The sequence below is a fragment of the Saccopteryx leptura genome, chromosome 12 (assembly GCF_036850995.1).
Source record: "Saccopteryx leptura isolate mSacLep1 chromosome 12, mSacLep1_pri_phased_curated, whole genome shotgun sequence".
NCBI lineage: Eukaryota > Metazoa > Chordata > Mammalia > Chiroptera > Emballonuridae > Saccopteryx > Saccopteryx leptura.
The window spans coordinates 46,249,029-46,267,522 of record NC_089514.1 but is presented as its reverse complement, the minus strand read 5'-3'; the positions used below and the strand labels follow the sequence as shown (position 1 = coordinate 46,267,522).

The following is an 18,494-nucleotide window of genomic DNA, read 5'->3' as shown; positions in this document are numbered from 1 at the left end:
TTTTGTAGTAAATGCATTTTTTTTTTACAGAGACAGAGAGTCAGAGAGAGGGACAGACAGGGACAGACAGACAGGAACAGAGAGAGATGAGAAGCATCAATCATCAGTTTTTCGTTGCGACACCTTGGTTGCTCATTGATTGCTTTCTCATATGTGCCTTGACCATGGGCTTTCAGCAGACAGAGAACCCCTTGCTCGAGCCAGCGACCTTGGGTCCAAGCTGATGAGCTTTGCTTAAACCAGATGAGCCCGCGCTCAAGCTGGCGACCTCGGGGTCTCGAACCTGGGTCCTCCGCATCCCAGTCCGATGCTCTATCCACTGCACCACTGCCTGGTCAGACTAACTGTATTATTTTTTTTTGAAAATACCTAATATCTTCAAAATTATATAAAATTGACCACTCTTGTCTCTGTAGGAAGAAACCATTTAAGTTGCTTGATTGATTTAACTGCAATTTATGTAGTGTTCTAAGTAGTAGCACTCACTGATAATAATATATAGCATTTACTAAACACGTATTATGTTTCATAGATTACTGTTATGAGCAATTTATAATATATACAAGTAATGTCAAATTCTAGTAAGTACATAATGTTATTATTTCCCATCATACATGTAAGGAAACCGAGGAATGCGCAGAGTGTTATAGCTTGCTCATCCTGGGTTCGATTCCCGGTCAAGGTACACAGAAGTGCTCATCTGCTTCTCCATCCTTCCCCCACCTCCTTTCTCTCTGTCTCTCTCTTCCCCTCATGCAGCCAAGGCTCCATTGGAGCAAAGTTGGCCCTGGGCTCTGAGGATGGTTACATGGCCTCCTCCTCAGGTGCTAGAATGGTTCCGGTTGCAACAGAGCAATGCCCCAGATGGGTAGAGAATCACCCCCTGGTGGGCATGCTGGGTGGATCCTGGTCGGGCGCATGTGGGAGTCTGTCTGCCTCTCTGCTTCTAACTTCAAAAAAATACAATAAATAAATAAATAAATAAATAAATAAATAACTTGCTCAGTATCACACTATGAAGGACACATTTAAATCCAGGTGATTTGACTCCAGCCTCAGCAGTTATGTTCTGCCTGTGTAGAGTGTTTTTACTACTGTCTGAGAATTGTTAAACAAATAAGAGAAAAATTCTTTTTAATCTCAAATTATTTATATGATTTTTCTTTGTCAACCACAAATATGTTCTTCAATCTCTTTTTTCCCTTAAATGTTTTCTAGTCATATTTATTTCCAAAGAAATAATATAAAAGGCAGGAGGAAAAAAACCTTGATTTATTAAAATTTGTCAAAAATCATTAGAACTATAAATCACAGAGCTCTCTCAAAGGTAAGGCAAATTTTAGAAATGTAAATGTTATGACTACTCAAAAAAATCAACAATTTCTTATCTAGCTTTAAAACATATAATATTTCTGTCCCATTTCAAAGGATGGCAATTACAGAAAGCTGAATATCAGTCTTATGCCTCAATCAGGTCAAATGAAAATATAGATAAGGTATATAATAGGTATTCTTCTTCTTGAAATGGTTTTACCTTGGTATTTGATTATTCTTTAATGAAACCGGGAAGGGACATTCAAAACCATGTCATTCTGGTTTATCCTTAGATTTGCATCCAAAAGTCAATGTATTAGATACTGCTGGGGTGAGAACCATGAAGCAAATAGAATGTCTACTTCATATATTGATGTAATATCCACACCTGAAGCTGGACCACAGCTATAGAACTTGTGTGAATTGGACTGAATGAACTGGACTAAATGCAGTTAACTCTCTTCCAATTAAATGGCTCAGTCTCTGTGCTCTGTAAGGATCTGGGAGCTCTTCTGAATTTCTTATGGGAAGAAGAAAATCATTTGCTGAATACAACAAAACCACTAGGTTAGGAAAGAGTAAAGAAATTATATATTTTTTAATTCTTTTACCACAGTAAAAGTATACATAAAAATATGTTTTTTAGGTCACCATTTATAAGACTGTGTATTATTAATGTCTTTGTGGTATCTTGATGTGTCTATAAAACTTCCAGGAAAATCAAGAATTCTGGGCAAAGGAAAACTTTTTTTTATCATTATCATTCTTTAAAAGAGGTTCCTTCTCTCCTGAAATACATTTTGTCTCTACTGTTGATCAGAGCAAGATGGGGGAGGGGGTGAGATTTGCTCTAGTTTGCAAGGCACCTGAACAACCTGGAATGCAAGGTGCAATGCTTAACAAATGCCAGTGTTTGATCATCTGTTCACTTTAGCACCAAGCATTTTAGGGGAAAATTACATTTACATATACAAAAAACATCATGTTTAGATTTAACAATAAAACTATGCTGAGAAATGTCTCTTGGAAGTCCAAAATGACAATTCTACATTAATTCAGAAATAGCTTCATACTGCTATAAAAGTAAAAACATATGCATGGGTTATATGGCTCCTTCTTCTTAGAATTTCAGTAGTCTAGGGCAGTGGTAGTCAACCTGGTCCCTACTGCCCACTAGTGGGCATTCCAGCTTTCATGGTGGGCAGTAGCGGAGCAACCAAAGTATAAATAAAAAGATAGATTTAACTATAGTAAGTTGTTTTATAAAGATTTATTCTGCCAAACTTAGCGAAAATCCAACATAAAGTACTTGATAAGTAATTATTATTATATGTTTTAACTTGCTGTAACTCTGCTTTATAAATTTTATAAAGTAAAGTTACTTCCCTACTTTATAAATCACCATTACTGTGGAACTGGTGGGCAGTTAGAAAATTTTACTACTAACAGAGATACAAAAGTGGGCGGTAGGTAGAAAAAGGTTGACTACCCCTGGTCTAGGGCTTCTTGAACCACAGATCTGACATATATGGGATTTCTGTGAGAGCATACGCCACACATATTTCTAAGCTGAACTTCATGGGAGGAGGGCAGTGCTGGCAAGAATGGGTACACATGCTCCTTTGGTGAGCATGTAAAATTTATTTTTTTCCATCATTACTAACAGTCTGTTCTGATGGTACATCCAGGCTATGGAATATTATTCAGTGTTAAAAAGAAATGGCTCATAAATAAATTGAAAGGCATCAAGTAAACTTAAATGCATATTACTAAGTGAAAGAAGCCAATCTTTAAAGGCTCAATACTATATGACATTCTGGACAAGGTAAAGTATGGAGAGAGTAAAAACATCAGTGGTTGCCAGGAGTTAGAAGGGAGAGAAAAGTGAATTGGCAGAGCATAGAGAATTTTCAAGGCCATAAAACTAGTCTGTGTGACAGTATGTTAGACACATGTAATTATACATTTTTCAAAACCTATAAAATGTACATTACCAAGAGTGCAGCTTACTGTACACTATGGTCTTTGAGTGACAATGATTTGTCAATGTGAGTTTACTGGTTGTAACAAATTTACATGCTGGTGGGGGATGTCAGTAATGGAGTAGGCCATGCATGTGTGGTGGCAGGGAGCACGGCTCTCCCCGGAACTGGTTCTACCCCGTGTGGGAAGCCTGCCCTGTTTCAGGGCTGCCTGGGGGTACAGTAGCCTGATTCTGGGTTTCACCAGAAGCCCTTGGTTCTCACCATAAACTACATTCTTAGGTTAGACTTTATGAGGAGTAAATGTAGAAATGTTATGGGTCTCCATTTGCCTTGCTCATTTTTTTTTCTCTTATTTTGTTAATACAAAAAAGACAGGAGCCACTTAGTATAGCAAGTTCTTTTTCTCTCCCTCATTAAGCTCTTGTCCAGTATCTTGCACACTGTAGGTATTAAATTCATATTTGATAATGTAATGATTGATCAACTAAATTAAAATGAATGAATGAATAAACAAATGAGTTAGATAAACTGGGGGAACTTGGCTCAATAATTTCTGTCATGTTATTAAATATAATTAGACATATCCAAAGACTTTAGACTTTTTTTCAAGAGCTGTCTTACATTTTTTTGAAAATATAATAGTACTATGTAGTTAAAGAAAAAAGTTTATTTGTTCATAGCTAAGCTTCTTGAATGAATTCTGTCAGTATACTCTATATTTTCTTTTCATTCTTTTTAAAACTTTTCATGAGAGATAGAGAGAGAGAGAGGAAAGGAGAGAGATGGAGAGATGAGAAGCATCAACTTGTACTTGCATCATTTTTTAGCTGTTCATTGATTGATTGCTTCTCATACGTGCCTTGACTGGGGTGCTCCAGTCAAGCCAGTGATCCCTTGCTCAAGCCAACAACCTTAGGCTTCAAGCCAGTGACCATGGGATCATTTCAATGATCCTGCGCTCAAGCTGGTGAGCCCATGCTAAAGCCAGATGAGCCCGTGCTCAAGCTGGCAACCTCAAGATTTCAAACCTGGGACTTCAGCGTCCCAGATGATGCTCTATCCACTGCACCACCACCAGTCAGGCTTATTCTTTTTTTAATCCAGTCTAACCAGGCTTTTCTAGCCACCATTCCACTATTACTGCTCCATAACTGATGACCAATGTCACCAGTGACCTCCATGTCATTAATTTCAATAGATTTTATGCCTCACCTGCTGAGTGTTCAGGAACTCTGCCCAGTGCAGTGTTTCCTCCTCGGTGCCTTCAGCTTGTCTTTGATGGCATAACGGCCAGTCGGTTTTCTTGTTACTTCCCTGGCTGCTCTTTCCTGATCATCCCCTGACTGCTAAATGTTAGAGTTCCTCAGGCAGCTGCTCCAGGGATTCTTGTCTCCACTTGATCCACTGTCTCTCTAGGCAAATTCATTCACTTCAGTGGCTCATATGATAATACAATCCAGCCATATTCAGTGTCTTTCAACATGTGTCTCTCCGGCGAGAACTCGCTGGCATGACCTCCACTGCGAGGTTGGCATGGCCTCTCCCTCAGTGTGCCCAAATCTGGGACCACAGCCTCCCTGCTCTCCTCTTCTCGTGTTTCTTATCTCAGTGAATAGCTTTGCCATACACTAGGTTTATGATGACTTCTCATTTTTTCCTTATCTGTTCTGTTTTTTGAAGGTTATACCAAACCTACTCTCTAAATATTTTTTCAGTCCACATCTTTCCATGCCCATGGCACCATTCTCTCATCTGGAGCATTAAAATAAGTCCCCACTAGTCAATAAATATATATTTATTCCTTTCACTCTCAAACCCCCAATATACTTGAGATGATCTTTGTGCAGAATGAAAATCTAATTCTGTCATTGCTTTGATTAAGGTACATCAATACCTTCTCATTGCTTTCATAATACAGTCCCACATTCTGAGAATGCCTTCTAAGACCTTGTCTAATCCACTCCTTCTTTACCAGTTTTTTTCTCCCTTAACTTCCTCTTAAAGAAGTCTTTTGGCTCCTTTTACAAGTTTCACATTTAATAGCATATTGAACCTGACCAGGCAGTAGTACAGTGGATAGAGCATTGGCCTGAGACACAGATGAGCCAGGTTCAAAAACCTAAGATTTTCAGCTTGAGTATGGGATCATAGACATGACTTGATGTCACTGGCTTAAACCCAAGGTCTCTGGCTTGAGCAAGGGGTCATTAGCTCAGCTGGAGCCCCTGTCAAGGCACATATGAGAAAGCAATCAATGAACAACCAAGTTGCTGAAACAAAGAATTGATGCTTTTCATCTTTGTCCCTTCTTATCTGTCTGTCCCTCTCTATCTCTGTTGCTTAAAAAAGAAAAAAGAAAGGCACATTGAAGAAGAGGCTATCTTAATTTTTAAGTGAGATTAAGTGAATGCATATGCATAAAATCTCATCTTTCCCTTCTGTAGCATTCACCACACTTAAAGTTGTTCAATGACTACACACTTTGACATATTTTCAGTTCCAAAAGTACAGGGATCATGCCTCTCTTGTTCATTCTTCTGTCCTCAGTGTCCAACACTAACTGAGTGCTCCACAAATATTGATTATGTGAATATAGAATGAATGAATATGTTTAGAGCATGACTTTGTATTTTGACTCTCCAATATGTGACACTCGGTAATACCTGAGAATGCTGTGTTTCATATATTAGTAATTGCAGGTTGTAATAAGGTACAGGCAAGATAATTTAAAGAACATAATTGTACCTTCTCTTGTTGATTCTCTCCTACACAATTTGCAGAAGTCAAATCTGTATGAGAAATCAGCTAGGAGATTACATCACTAAGGCCATATTCTTTTCATAAAGTTTTCATTTTAAAGGCAAAATAATGAAAGACTATATTCCAACCTGGCTTCCACACCCACCACTTCACTATAATTATTCCATAACTGGTAGCTAATGTCATTGGTGACTCCCATGTCATTAATTTCAGTAGTTTTATGTCCTTAACTTGCTGGATTGTTTAAAAGCTTTGCCCACAGTGAAGTCTTTTCTCCTCATTGTTATAGGATGTTCTTAGGCTTTCAATTTTATAAAGATAACTTTAATGTTACTTTTTGAGATTGATACATATTGCAGAAAATTGGTCCAAGAAGTTTATTGAGACAAAGATGATGTTCTACTTTAACTTGCTCACTTTTTTATCTTTATTAACTTTTGAAGTTATAAAAATAATATGAACATATATAAAGAAAACTTTTCTCGCCCCATCCAAATTTACTTAAGTAATCCAAGTTGACTCTGTGGTACATCTCTCCATCTAGTTTTCATGCTCATATAATTAAATACAAAAGTATATTCATATATCTAGATTGATGTGTGCTTATTTTTTTAAAAAAATACACTTAAAATATATATTACTCTGCAACTTGGATTGTTCTTTGAATTGTAATCACTTCCCAGGTCAATAGATACAAATTTAATTCATTGTTTTTACACTATGTAGTTTTTCATAATAATGATAATCACAGTTTATTTAATCACATTCTCATTAATAAGCCTTCAGATCATTTTCAGGGCTTTGCTACTATAAACAATGCTGCCATAAATATTATATTATTATGCAACCACTCTGCAGAAAATGCTCCCTTCCAAGTCCTAAACTTCAGCTGTTTGTTCACAAGCCCCCTCTGCTTTTTGCTCCCTTGACCTTTTCTGTGTTTTCCCTCTTCTTATGCCAGCACACCACTCCCCAGACTGATAGAACATACTGGTGCTGAATCCCTGAGTGAAATAGGCACAGGCGGTCTATTTATTTATTTATTTATTTATTTATTTATTTATTTAATGCAGTGACATTGATAAATCAGGGTACATATGTTGAGAGAAAACATCTTCAGATTATTTTGACATTTGATTATGCTGTGTACCCCTCACCCAACGTCAAATTCTCTTCCGTCAGTCTCTTAAATTGAAGTATTTTTTCTTTGAATTTCTCTCCCAGCCACCATCTTACCTTGCAGGAAATTTCTCTGCATTATATCTTTCTTCTTATTAACTCCAAGAATGCTTTTTTTTCTAGATCTACCTGCTCTACTCTTCCCTGACAAAGACTCATGATATGTATTTAATGGCAGAAAAGCTAAATGGGAAGGAAAAATAGCAGAGTAGTTTTGACAGAGAACATACTTTAGGGGCTATTTTTAAAATGTCACATTTATACAGTGATGCCTACACCTTGACCAAAATATTTGCCATTTCACGAATAAATAGCCTTTAAAAATTATCCTTTACCCGCTCTCTGATGTGCCTCCTGATAAGAGCTTTAGAGTGCTTTTACCTCTCTACCTTTTCTCCACGCTGTAGACCCTGAACTTTCTCCAGCTAAGGTTTAAAACCCATGCTGGTAAAAGGTTTTTCACACATTATCTTCTCTTTCAAGAATCTTTCTTTAGCACATACTATAATTTTGCAGAAATGTGACCATTCGCCATTTACATTTAACTCTTTTTGCCGGATTTATTTCTTCTTAATTTTTCTTTATTTCAGTACTCTCCTTGTTTTGAGATCTATACTCTGATTCACTCATCATGAATTTCTCCAATGTAGTCCTGCGATAGGTAGGATTCATGAGTAGTATGCTTTCAGGAGTTTTGCATATTAAAAGTGAGTTTCTTCTGCCTGGATAGATGAATAATACTTTGTCAGAGTTAAGCTCTTGGATTGCTGTATTTTTTTTTTCTAGAGTCACTACAACTGTTACCTTTTAAGCTTTGAATTTGATGTATCATAGATGAAAGGTCTGAGTCTTTTCTGTTCCTCTTTTCCTTGTAAGTAATTGTGTTTATTCAGTGTAAAATATGCTAAAGTTGTTTTTTAAAAAAATGTTACCCTATAGTGGGGATAACAGCTGTGTTAGGCTTGCTCGCTGTTTTACCGGCTGCAAGCACTTTGCTGATTGTTGCATGGGTGTGCAGCAGTGGCCCGTGTGTATCGTCCATACAAGGCTGCAGGTGCTTTCCCCAGGGCATTCTCAGAGCACTCTCCACCACCAGGGGGTACATTTTTCCTGCTCCCTTGCCCTTCGCTGTGAAAAGCAGATTTTCCTTTGTTTATTAGCTCTTTTCCTTTTGTTGGTTATATGCTCACCTGTCTTTGCAGGCCTCCAGTAAGCGAGGATGGCCTGACGCTTTCCAGCTCCGCAGTTCCTCTGCCATCTGCCCGAATCCAATGGGAGCTGCCTCTCCTCAACCACCAGCATTACACCTACCTATTTCTTTTTTTAATTTTTAAACTTTTATTGATTTTAGAGAAAGCAAGAAACATCAACTCTCATGCATTCATTGGTGTTTTTGTATTGTTTTTTAGAGTAAGAGAAAGGAAGTGGGCAGTTAAGCATTCATTTGTTATTCCACTTAGATGTGCAGTCCTTGGTTGCTTCCTGCATGTGCCCTGACTGGGGATTGAACTCATAATCCTGTTTTTTAGGGAGAACTCTCTAACCGACTGTGCTAATTGGACAGGGCCCATTGGTTGATTCTTGTACGTGCTCTGATTGAGGCTAGAACCCACAACCTTAGCATATGGGAAAGATACTCTAACCAACTGAGCTACCCAGCTAAGACCATTTAAAGTTGTTATTTTTTTTAATGATAGAGTTTTGAAATTTCACCTACATGTGCTTAGTGTGCTATGTGCTTCAGTAATCGGTCCTTAGATTAAGTGAACCATTTCAATCAGCAGACCGAAGTATTTCTTAATTTTAGCTAAATTTTCTTCCATTTTTTATTCAGTTATTATTTCTTCCCCATGTATTTATTCTGAAGTTTGTACTATTCACATGTTGGGACTTCTGGGTCTGTCCTCCAACTCTGCTATCATTTCTCTTAAGTTATGTATATCTTTTAGTTTTCGCTGTCATAGTAGTTTCCTATTGATGCTGTAACAAATCACCACAAACTTAATGTCTTAACACAATGTGAATTTGTCATCACAGTTATGTAGGTTAGAAGTCTGTCCCAGGTCTTCCTGGGCTAAAATCACGAGCGGACAGGACTGTGTTCCTTTCTAGAGACCCTAGAGGAGACTCCATTCCTTGTCTTGCCAGTTTCTGAGGGTACCCACACTTCTTGGCTTGTGGTTGGTCCCCTTCTTCTATCACCAAGGCCTGCAGCAATGCATCCATCTGGTCATTCTTTAGTAGTCACACCTCCCTCTAAAGTTTAAACCTCCTTTTCTGCCTTCTGCTTTCACTTCAAAAAAATCCTTGTGAGTACATTGAGCCCACCTAAATAATCAACCTCCCAATCTGAAATGAAATCCTCTGTTTAGTCAGATCTGTAAATCCTCTTTCACGTGGTCCAGGGAGTTGTTCATAGGCATTCTTAGAGACTCATTGTTTTGCATATCACACCTGTGTTGTGAAATGATGGGTCCTCCAATTCAGTAATCAACAACAAATAGCTAAAGGACAGTCAAGAATGATGCATGAAAGAACTCAGATAAGCCTAGTAATAATTTTTAGAGCTGTTTACAATTATGCTTTATCTGTTAGCCTTCACAGAGGTATTCCTTGATGCAGCATACTCCACGCTCGTTTAGAAGATGCTATGGCTGGTGACGAACCATGTGCTCTTGTTCCCTTGTAGAATCCAGTGAACATGAAGACAAGAGTACAGGTGCCTCAGGGGAGACACCCTCCCAGCCTTACCCTGCACCAGTGTACAGTCAGCCCGAGGAATTGAAGGAGCAGATGGATGATGTGAAACCAATGAAAGCTGAGGAGAATGAGGAAGCAGACCCACTGCCTGATAACTGGGAGATGGCCTACACAGAGAAGGGGGAAGTCTACTTCATTGAGTGAGTGAAACATGTTTTTTTGAACATTGCCATGCAGATCACAGCAGCATATGAATGATGTAGCATAGGGGTCCCCAAACTACGACCTGTGGGCCACATGCGGCCCCCTGAGGCCATTTATCCAGCCCAGCTGCACTTCCGGAAGGGACACCTCTTTCACTGGTGGTCAGCGAGAGGAACACAGGATGTGCCTGTGCTCCTGGAGTACTGTATGTGGCGGCACCACAAAGTGCTGAATGGCTCACATACAGTATTACTTCCGGTGACTCGGGATGCACGCGTCATGGCTCCGGAAGCCCGTCATATCACTTGTTACGCTAGCAGTGACAAATATGGAACCGAACATTGACCATCTCATTAGCCAAAAGCAGGCCCATAGTTCCCATTGAAATACTGGTCAGTTTGTTGATTTAAATTTATTTGTTCTTTATTTTAAATATTGTATTTGTTCCCGTTTTATTTTTTTTTTACTTTAAAGTAATATATGTGCAGTGTGCATAGGGATTTGTTCATAGTTTTTTTATGGTCTGGCCCTCCAGTGGTCTAAGGGACAGTGAACTAGCCTCCTGTGTAAAATGTTTGGGGACCCCTGATGTAGCAAATGCAGATGGAGTGAAAACAAAATAATAAATTTTATTGTTACTGGCATTAGTTTCTTTCTTTCTTAGAGAATAATGGGGGACTGTCTTAATACAGTTAAGGGTCTTAAATTACAGCTATAAATCAAAGGATATATTAAACAACACTGTAAAATTTGTTGCAATCATAACTAACCAGGTAACTCTCCATGTGATATTATTATGGAACTCAACATAGTCCACAAATCTTAAGGAAATGCTTATTCTATTCTTCCAAGACATCCATATAGCCCAAATGAGATAATCTGACATTTTAAGTCAGATTGCTAGAAACATCCATCATGTTCAGTGATTTAATAGGATGCATCTATTTAGGGCAAAATACTTGCTGATCACAAAAGAAAACATTTCAAGTGTTTGACCCTGAGGTCAAGTGTTAATAAAATCATTTGTTTTTGTATAGGTTATCATAATAATTTTTTTTAATTCCATTATATTTCTTCTTACCATTTTTTATCACTTGCCAAGGAAAGTAAAATGCTAATCCTGAACTCCCTTGGTAATTGTTATTCAAGTTAATCCTTTCTTTCCTTTGGGACTTTTTCTTTCAAACTTAATTTTTAAATTAATTTTATTAATACTATCTAACTTTCATCTTCTAGAAGTAGAACAACTTTTAAAAATGAACTACTAAGTTGAAGATCTTAACAAAAATTATTGATGTGCATAAGACAATATATGTTTATTAGAAAGACTAAAAACAAATATTATAAGTGAACAACAATCCTTATTCCCTCAGAATTATATAAGCCTCAAAAAAATTAATAAAAACTGAATGTTTTAGTACTGACAGTGGGTCAAAAAAAATTTTAACTGGATTTTTTTCCCCAACCTTGAGTGATTTGTGATTTAGATCTCCATGGGCAGAACTCAGTTGTGAAATTGAAATGTTACCACATGCCAATATTTAATTCTCATGTGAAGGTAGAAAACTGTGATACATGTGGCCAAGAGAATACTTAATCAACTGCTCTGCTTCACTCCAATATGGTGAGAAATGCAGTGTTTTATGGAAAATTAATTACTGTCATTCACACTTTTTGACAAATGTTATAAGTTTAAAAAAATTAAGAATCTCTTATAATATTTTTTTCTATAATCAATAACCCAAAGGTATCTTTTATCAATTAACTGGAAAAGAGAAAGTCATATAGAATTTTTTAAATGCACAAAAGTATTTGGATCTAAAAACATAGTTTTGTTATTGATAAGCACAGCCCGGAACCACGGTAGACCTGAAGTCAGAATATTAATCCTAGATAAAATACCATGTGTGGGGGCCGAAAGATAGCAATGGAGTAGGCAGACATTCCAACTGCCACCTCCCAAAACCAAATTGAATTACAACTTAATTTAAGAAAAATCATCTTTGAAAACCAACTTTGGACTAAACAATGAGAAATCTATAACCAAGTATCACCAAAGAAGTCACACCGAGACTGGTAGGAAGGGCGGAGACGCGGAAAGGGCTGCCCTGCTCCCAAGAACGAGCGGCGGCCTGGAGGGACTCTCACGGTGGGGTGGGTCACCCTGAGAGGTGTGGGTCCTCAGCCCCAGGCCCAGAGCCCCTGCCTAGAGCTCCAGAGCCTAGAGGAGGGGCCCAGAGAGCATTTAGCTGTGAAAAGAACCCAGTTTCTGTCTGCAAAAAAGATACACACCTTTCGGATACAGACTCTGTTTTAAAGGGCCTGAGCAGAAAACTTCATTCTCAGCCACTTACCCAGGGCTCTGGCAGGAGAGAGCTGAGAGAAGTGGAGTTGCAGAAGGAGAGTGTAAAGTTGAAGGCCCGGGGAGAGACACTGTAGGGGACAGCCTCCAGAACCCCTGTGCTGAATCATTCTTCAGTACTGCAGTCTCCATCTTTCTTTGAGTGGGCATCCCCTTTGTGCAGTATCAGCCTGGGGAAAAGCAGCTGCTCTGCCCTCGGAAGTCTCTCCTACCCCAGGATGGTGACAGGTTGGTCTGAGAGGCCAGGAAGCAGGGGGCACATCAGTGACTCAGTTTTCTGGGGTTGAGACTGGACCTCCCCACCCCACACTCTTCCAAGTCTATGATGGGTGCTTCCACCTCACAAGTGACTCGGCTGAAACTGTCTGGAGAGAAGGCAGACCACACTTCTGGGTCTCAGAGGCCACACCCACTGGACTCCTGGGGCCACACCCTACTGAGGTCTGTAAAAAATGTCTAGACAGACTGATAGCTGGGGCCAAGGGGCCACACCCACTACACTTCCTAATCGTTGAAATGCAGCAGACTCTAGACTCTAGCAGAGGTTTTTTTCAACAGCTGAGCCCAACAAGCAGCTAGCCCACAGGCTGCAGGAGGCAAGACTCAGGGAAACGTGGCCATTTGAGTGGATTTTCCCCCAGGACCAGAGTGGGTAAAAGCCAGCCTAGGAGTGCAGCTTGGTATTTCCATGTACACCTGGGCCCAGCAGAGACAGCCACAAACTCTGAATTGCTTGTAGTTCCAAGAACGTTGCTGAGGGCCAGTCATGGGCAGTGTCTCCCACTGGTTGGCCCTGAGTTCCTCTTTGGGAGGGCCAGGGCTGGCACATCCAGGGGCCAGCTGTGGAAAGCACCGGTTCAGGACCTAACAAGCCTTACTAGAGTGGTCTCCTAAGGAAAATCTCCTCATACCAGGCCCAGCTGAGGTGTGTTCCACTCCTTCTGATAAGCACTGGCATAGCAACTCATGTGCATTGGATAGGATGGAGCTTCACAGTCAGCCAGCCTGGGCACTGGATATTCTGTCCTGCTAGGCTAGATTCCACAGGGGGAAAGGAGAGAGGCTTTCAGCATGGCCATTTAAAGTGTGGGTCCCTCTGAGTCTATTGTTAGATCTGGTTGAGGGTCTTATTCACCTTCAGGAGGGCACAGTCAGCCCCAGAAGATGACTCTCTCAGTCTTCTTCCCTGAGACCGAGGTCTCACCTGCTAAAAGAACTTTTGCAGAGGGGACTGTCAGCCATGCTCAGTCTGAACCTGCTACTCACCTTGTTAGGGAGAAATAAAATTTTAGTATTCAGTAGTGGCTGAGGGATTAGGCTCTGGAGTAAGGGCCACATTCCCTGTACTGAGCTCCTGACCAAGAGACTCTTGAAGTAGGGGGTCCCACAAATGTTGTATTCACAACCTCAGCTGTCTTAACCCACCAGGTATGCAACCTGTAGTGGGGTTGATTGGATGAGGCCAATCTGAATCCACACTATAGTCTTTCTACAAAAGACTCTGTGGGAAAACCAGGCAGCTGCAAGGGAGGAAGAGCAGCTGAAAAGTGGAGACAAATCTTATAGAACTTGGGGCTTTTATGGAGCTGTTGTCATCTCTAAGCAAAAGGAAGCTGATCCTTATACAAAGTCTGGCCCCTTTCACAGTAGTCAGACACAGAAAACGCAGACACAAACAGCGAAAAGTTCAGTAGCTGCAGACTGGTAGCCCACTGCGGATTACAAACAACAGCTGATGCCAACCCAAGAGAAACTAGAGTCAACACAACTGGTAGTGGGTGACAGACAGCACCAACCCTAGCCTCAACTATCTACACAAGCAACACAACCAAAGGAAGAGTCTAGCAGGCACCAAACACTGTGGAGAATAAATATGCCCAACAGGACAAACATTGCACAGTGTATAATACACATAACCAGGGTTGACTTTTAGAGCCAGCCAGCCTGAAGGAATGAATGTAACCATGAAAAGGCCAACTGCATCTAATACTCACATACAACACAAGAGAAAATAGCACCCTCAAGAAACATTCCTAGAACAAGAAAAACAAGTGGCCTGAAAGACAGTACCACCAAGCCCATCTTCTTCATAAAGACCACACAAAAATTTCAGTCAGACAGTGCTACCTAATACACAGAAAAAGTAGGCAGACAGAGAAATGTGACCCAAAGGAATCAACAAGAGAAATCCCCAGAAAAAGAACTGAATGATATGAAAGTAACCAAAATACTAGATGCAAAGTTTAAAACAATGATTTTTAGGATGCTCAAGGATCTTAGAGCAACAATGTGTGGACATAATGGGCACCTAAATAAAGAGAGAGGAAGCATCAAAAAGGACATTGAAATCATAAAAAAGAACAAGTCAGAAATGACAAATACAATATCAGAAATTAAGACTGCATTAGAAGAAATTAATAGCAGGCTGGTGAAGCAGAGGATTGAATCAGTGATTTAGAGGATAAGATAAATGAAAGCACTGAAGCAGTGTAGCAAAAAGAAAAGAGGCTGAAAAAGTCTGAGGAAACTCTAAGAGAGCTCTGTGAAAACCTGAAGAGAAACAATATCTGCATCACAGGGGTTCCTGAAGGAGAAGAGAATGAGAATGAACAAGGAATAGAGAACATATTTGAAGAAATCATAGCTGAAAATTTCCCTAAATTGATGAGGGGAAAATTCATACAAGTTTAAGTAGCACAGAGATTTCCATTAAAGAGTAAGGCAAGGAGGCCTACAGCACAACACATCATAATTAAAGTGTCACAACTAAGAGACAAAGAAAGAATACTAAAAGCTGCAAAAGAAAAGCAGTTAATTACCTACAGAGGAGCCCCTATAAAGAAGACATTGGACTTCTCGACAGAAGCACTTGAGGCCAGAAGGGAATGGGAAGAAATATTCAAAGTGATGCAAAGTAAGAACCTATAACCAAGACTTCTTTATTCAGCAAGGCTATCATTTAAAATTGAAGGAGAAATAAAAAGCTTTTTTTCCAGAAAAAAAAACCCCAAAACTCAAGGAATTCTTTACAACTAAACCAATTATGCAAGATATGTTAAGGGGCCTGCTGTAAAAAGAACAAAGGGAATAAAAAGAGGATTGTAGATTTAAAGAATAAAATGGCAATAAACAACTACATATCAATAAGAAACTTAAATATAAATGGATTAAATGCTCCAATCAAAAAACATAGGGTAGCTGTATGGATATGAAAACAGGATCCATACATATGCTGTCTACACGAGACTCACCTCAGAACAAAAGATACACATAAACTAAAAATGAAAGGATGGAAAAAATTATTTCATGCAAATGGAAATAAAAAATAAGCTGGGGTAACAATACTTATATCTGACAAAACAGACTTTAAAACAAAGGCTATATAGTAAGGAATAAAGAAGGTTACCACATAATGATAAAGGGAGCAACCCAACAGGAGGATATAACCATTATAAATATCTATGCACCTAATATAGGAGCACCTAAATATATAAAGCAGATTTTGATGGACATAAAGGGTGAAATCAACAGCAATACTATAATAGTAGGAGATTTTAATACCCCACTAACATCAATGGATAGATCCTCCAGACAAAAAATTAATAAAAAAACAGCTGCCTTAAATGACACACTAGATCAACTGTATTTAATAGATATCTTCAGAACCTTTCACCCCAAAGCAGCAGAATGTACATTTTTTTAAATGCTCATGGTACATTCTCTAGGATAGACGACATGTTAGGACACAAAATGAGTCTCAATAAATTTAAGAAGATTGAAGTCATATCAAGCGTCTTCTCTGATCACAATAAAATAAAACTAGAAATCAACTACAATAGAAAAACTGAAAAACATTCAAACACTTGGAGACTAAACAGCATGTTATTAAATAATGAATGGGCTAACAATGAAATAAAAGAAGAAATAAAAATTCCTTGAAACAAATGAAAATGAACATACAACAACTCAAAATTTATGGGACACAGCAAAAGCAGTTGTGAGATGGAAGTTCATAGCATTAAAGGCATACCTTAGAGAGAGCCCAAGTGAACCACTTAACTTCCCACCTTAAGGAACTAGAAAAAGAAGAACAAAGACAACCCAAAACCAGCCGAAGAAAGGAGATAATAAAAATCAGAGCAGAAATAAATGAATTAGAGAACAGAAAACTATAGAAAAAATTAATAGAACAAGGAGCTGGTTCTTTGAAAAGATCAACAAAATTGACAAACCCTTGGCAAGACTTACCAAGGAAAAAAGAGAAAGAACTCATATAAACAAAATCCAAAATGAAAGAGGAGAAATCACCACGGACACCGTAGATATACAAAGAATTATTGTAGAGTACTATGAAAAACTTTATGCCACTAAATTCAACAACCTAGAAGAAATGGATAAATTCCTAGAACAATACAACCTTCCTAGACTGAGTCAAGAAGAAGCAGAAAGCCTAAACAGACCTATCAGTAGAGAAGAAATAGAAAAAACCATTAAAAACCTCCCCAAAAATAAAAGTCCAGGCCCTGACGGCTATACCAGCGAATTTTATCAAACATTCACAGAAGACTTGGTTCCTATTCTACTCAAAGTCTTCCAAAAAATTGAAGAAGAAGCAATACTTCCAAACACATTTTATGAGGCCAACATAACCCTCATACCAAAACCAGGCAAGGATGGCACAAAAAAAGAAAACTACAGACCAATATCTCTAATGAATACAGATGCTAAAATACTAAACAAAATACTAGCAAATCGAATACAACAACATATTAAAAAAATAATACATCATGATCAAGTGGGATTCATCCCCGGATCTCAAGGATGGTTCAACATACGTAAAACGGTTAATGTAATACACAATATCAACAAAACAAAGAACAAAAACCACATGATCTTATCAATAGACGCAGAAAAGGCTTTCGATAAAATACAACACAATTTTATGTTTAAGACTCTCAACAAAATGGGTATAGAAGGAAAATATCTCAACATGATAAAGGCCATATATGATAAACCATCAGCTAACATCATATTAAATGACACTAAACTGAAGGCTTTCCCCCTTAAATCAGGAACAAGACAGGGTTGTCCACTCTCTCCACTCTTATTTAATGTGGTACTAGAGGTTCTAGCCAGAGCAATCAGACAAGACAAAGAAATAAAAGGCATCCATATCGGAAAAGAAGAAGTAAAGGTATCACTTTTTGCAGATGATATGATACTATACATCGAAAACCCCAAAGAATCCACAAAAAGACTACTAGAAACAATAAGCCAATACAGTAAGGTCGCAGGGTACAAAATTAACATACAGAAGTCAATAGCCTTTCTATATGCCAACAATGAAACAACTGAGAAGGAACTCAAAAGAATAATCCCCTTCACGATTGCAACAAAAAAAATAAAATACTTAGGAATAAACATAACAAAGAACGTAAAGGACTTATATAATGAAAACTATAAACCATTGTTAAGGGAAATCGAAAAAGATATAATGAGATGGAAGAATATACCTTGTTCTTGGCTAGGAAGAATAAATATAATCAAGATGGCTATATTACCCAAAGCAATATACAAATTTAATGCAATTCCCATCAAACTTCCAATGATGTTTTTTAAAGAAATAGAGCAAAAAATCATCAGATTTATATGGAAATATAAAAAACCCCGAATAGCCAAAGCAATCCTAAAGAAAAAGAATGAAGCTGGGGGCATTTCAATACCTGACTTCAAACTCTATTATAGGGCCACGACAATCAAAACAGCATGGTATTGGCAGAAAAATAGACACTCAGACCAATGGAACAGAATAGAAAGTCCAGAAATAAAACCACATATATATAGTCAATTAATTTTTGATAAAGGGGCCAACAACACACAATGGAGAAAAGAAAGCCTCTTCAATAAATGGTGCTGGGAAAACTGGAAAGCCACATGCAAAAGAATGAAACTGGACTACAGTCTCTCCCCCTGTACAAAAATTAACTCAA

General features: G+C 38.5%; 1 protein-coding gene across 3 annotated transcripts in view; it reads left to right on the top strand.

Moving 5' to 3' along the window:
* The window catches only part of MAGI2 (membrane associated guanylate kinase, WW and PDZ domain containing 2), a 1,711,587-nt gene that overhangs the window by 1,075,875 nt on the left and 617,218 nt on the right, over positions 1-18,494 (top strand). For all 3 annotated transcript variants that reach the window (XM_066354483.1, XM_066354482.1, XM_066354484.1), the window contains one exon: positions 9,928-10,138. In XM_066354483.1, coding sequence (XP_066210580.1) covers positions 9,928-10,138 — 211 coding nt within the window. The remainder of the gene's footprint in view (positions 1-9,927; positions 10,139-18,494) is intronic.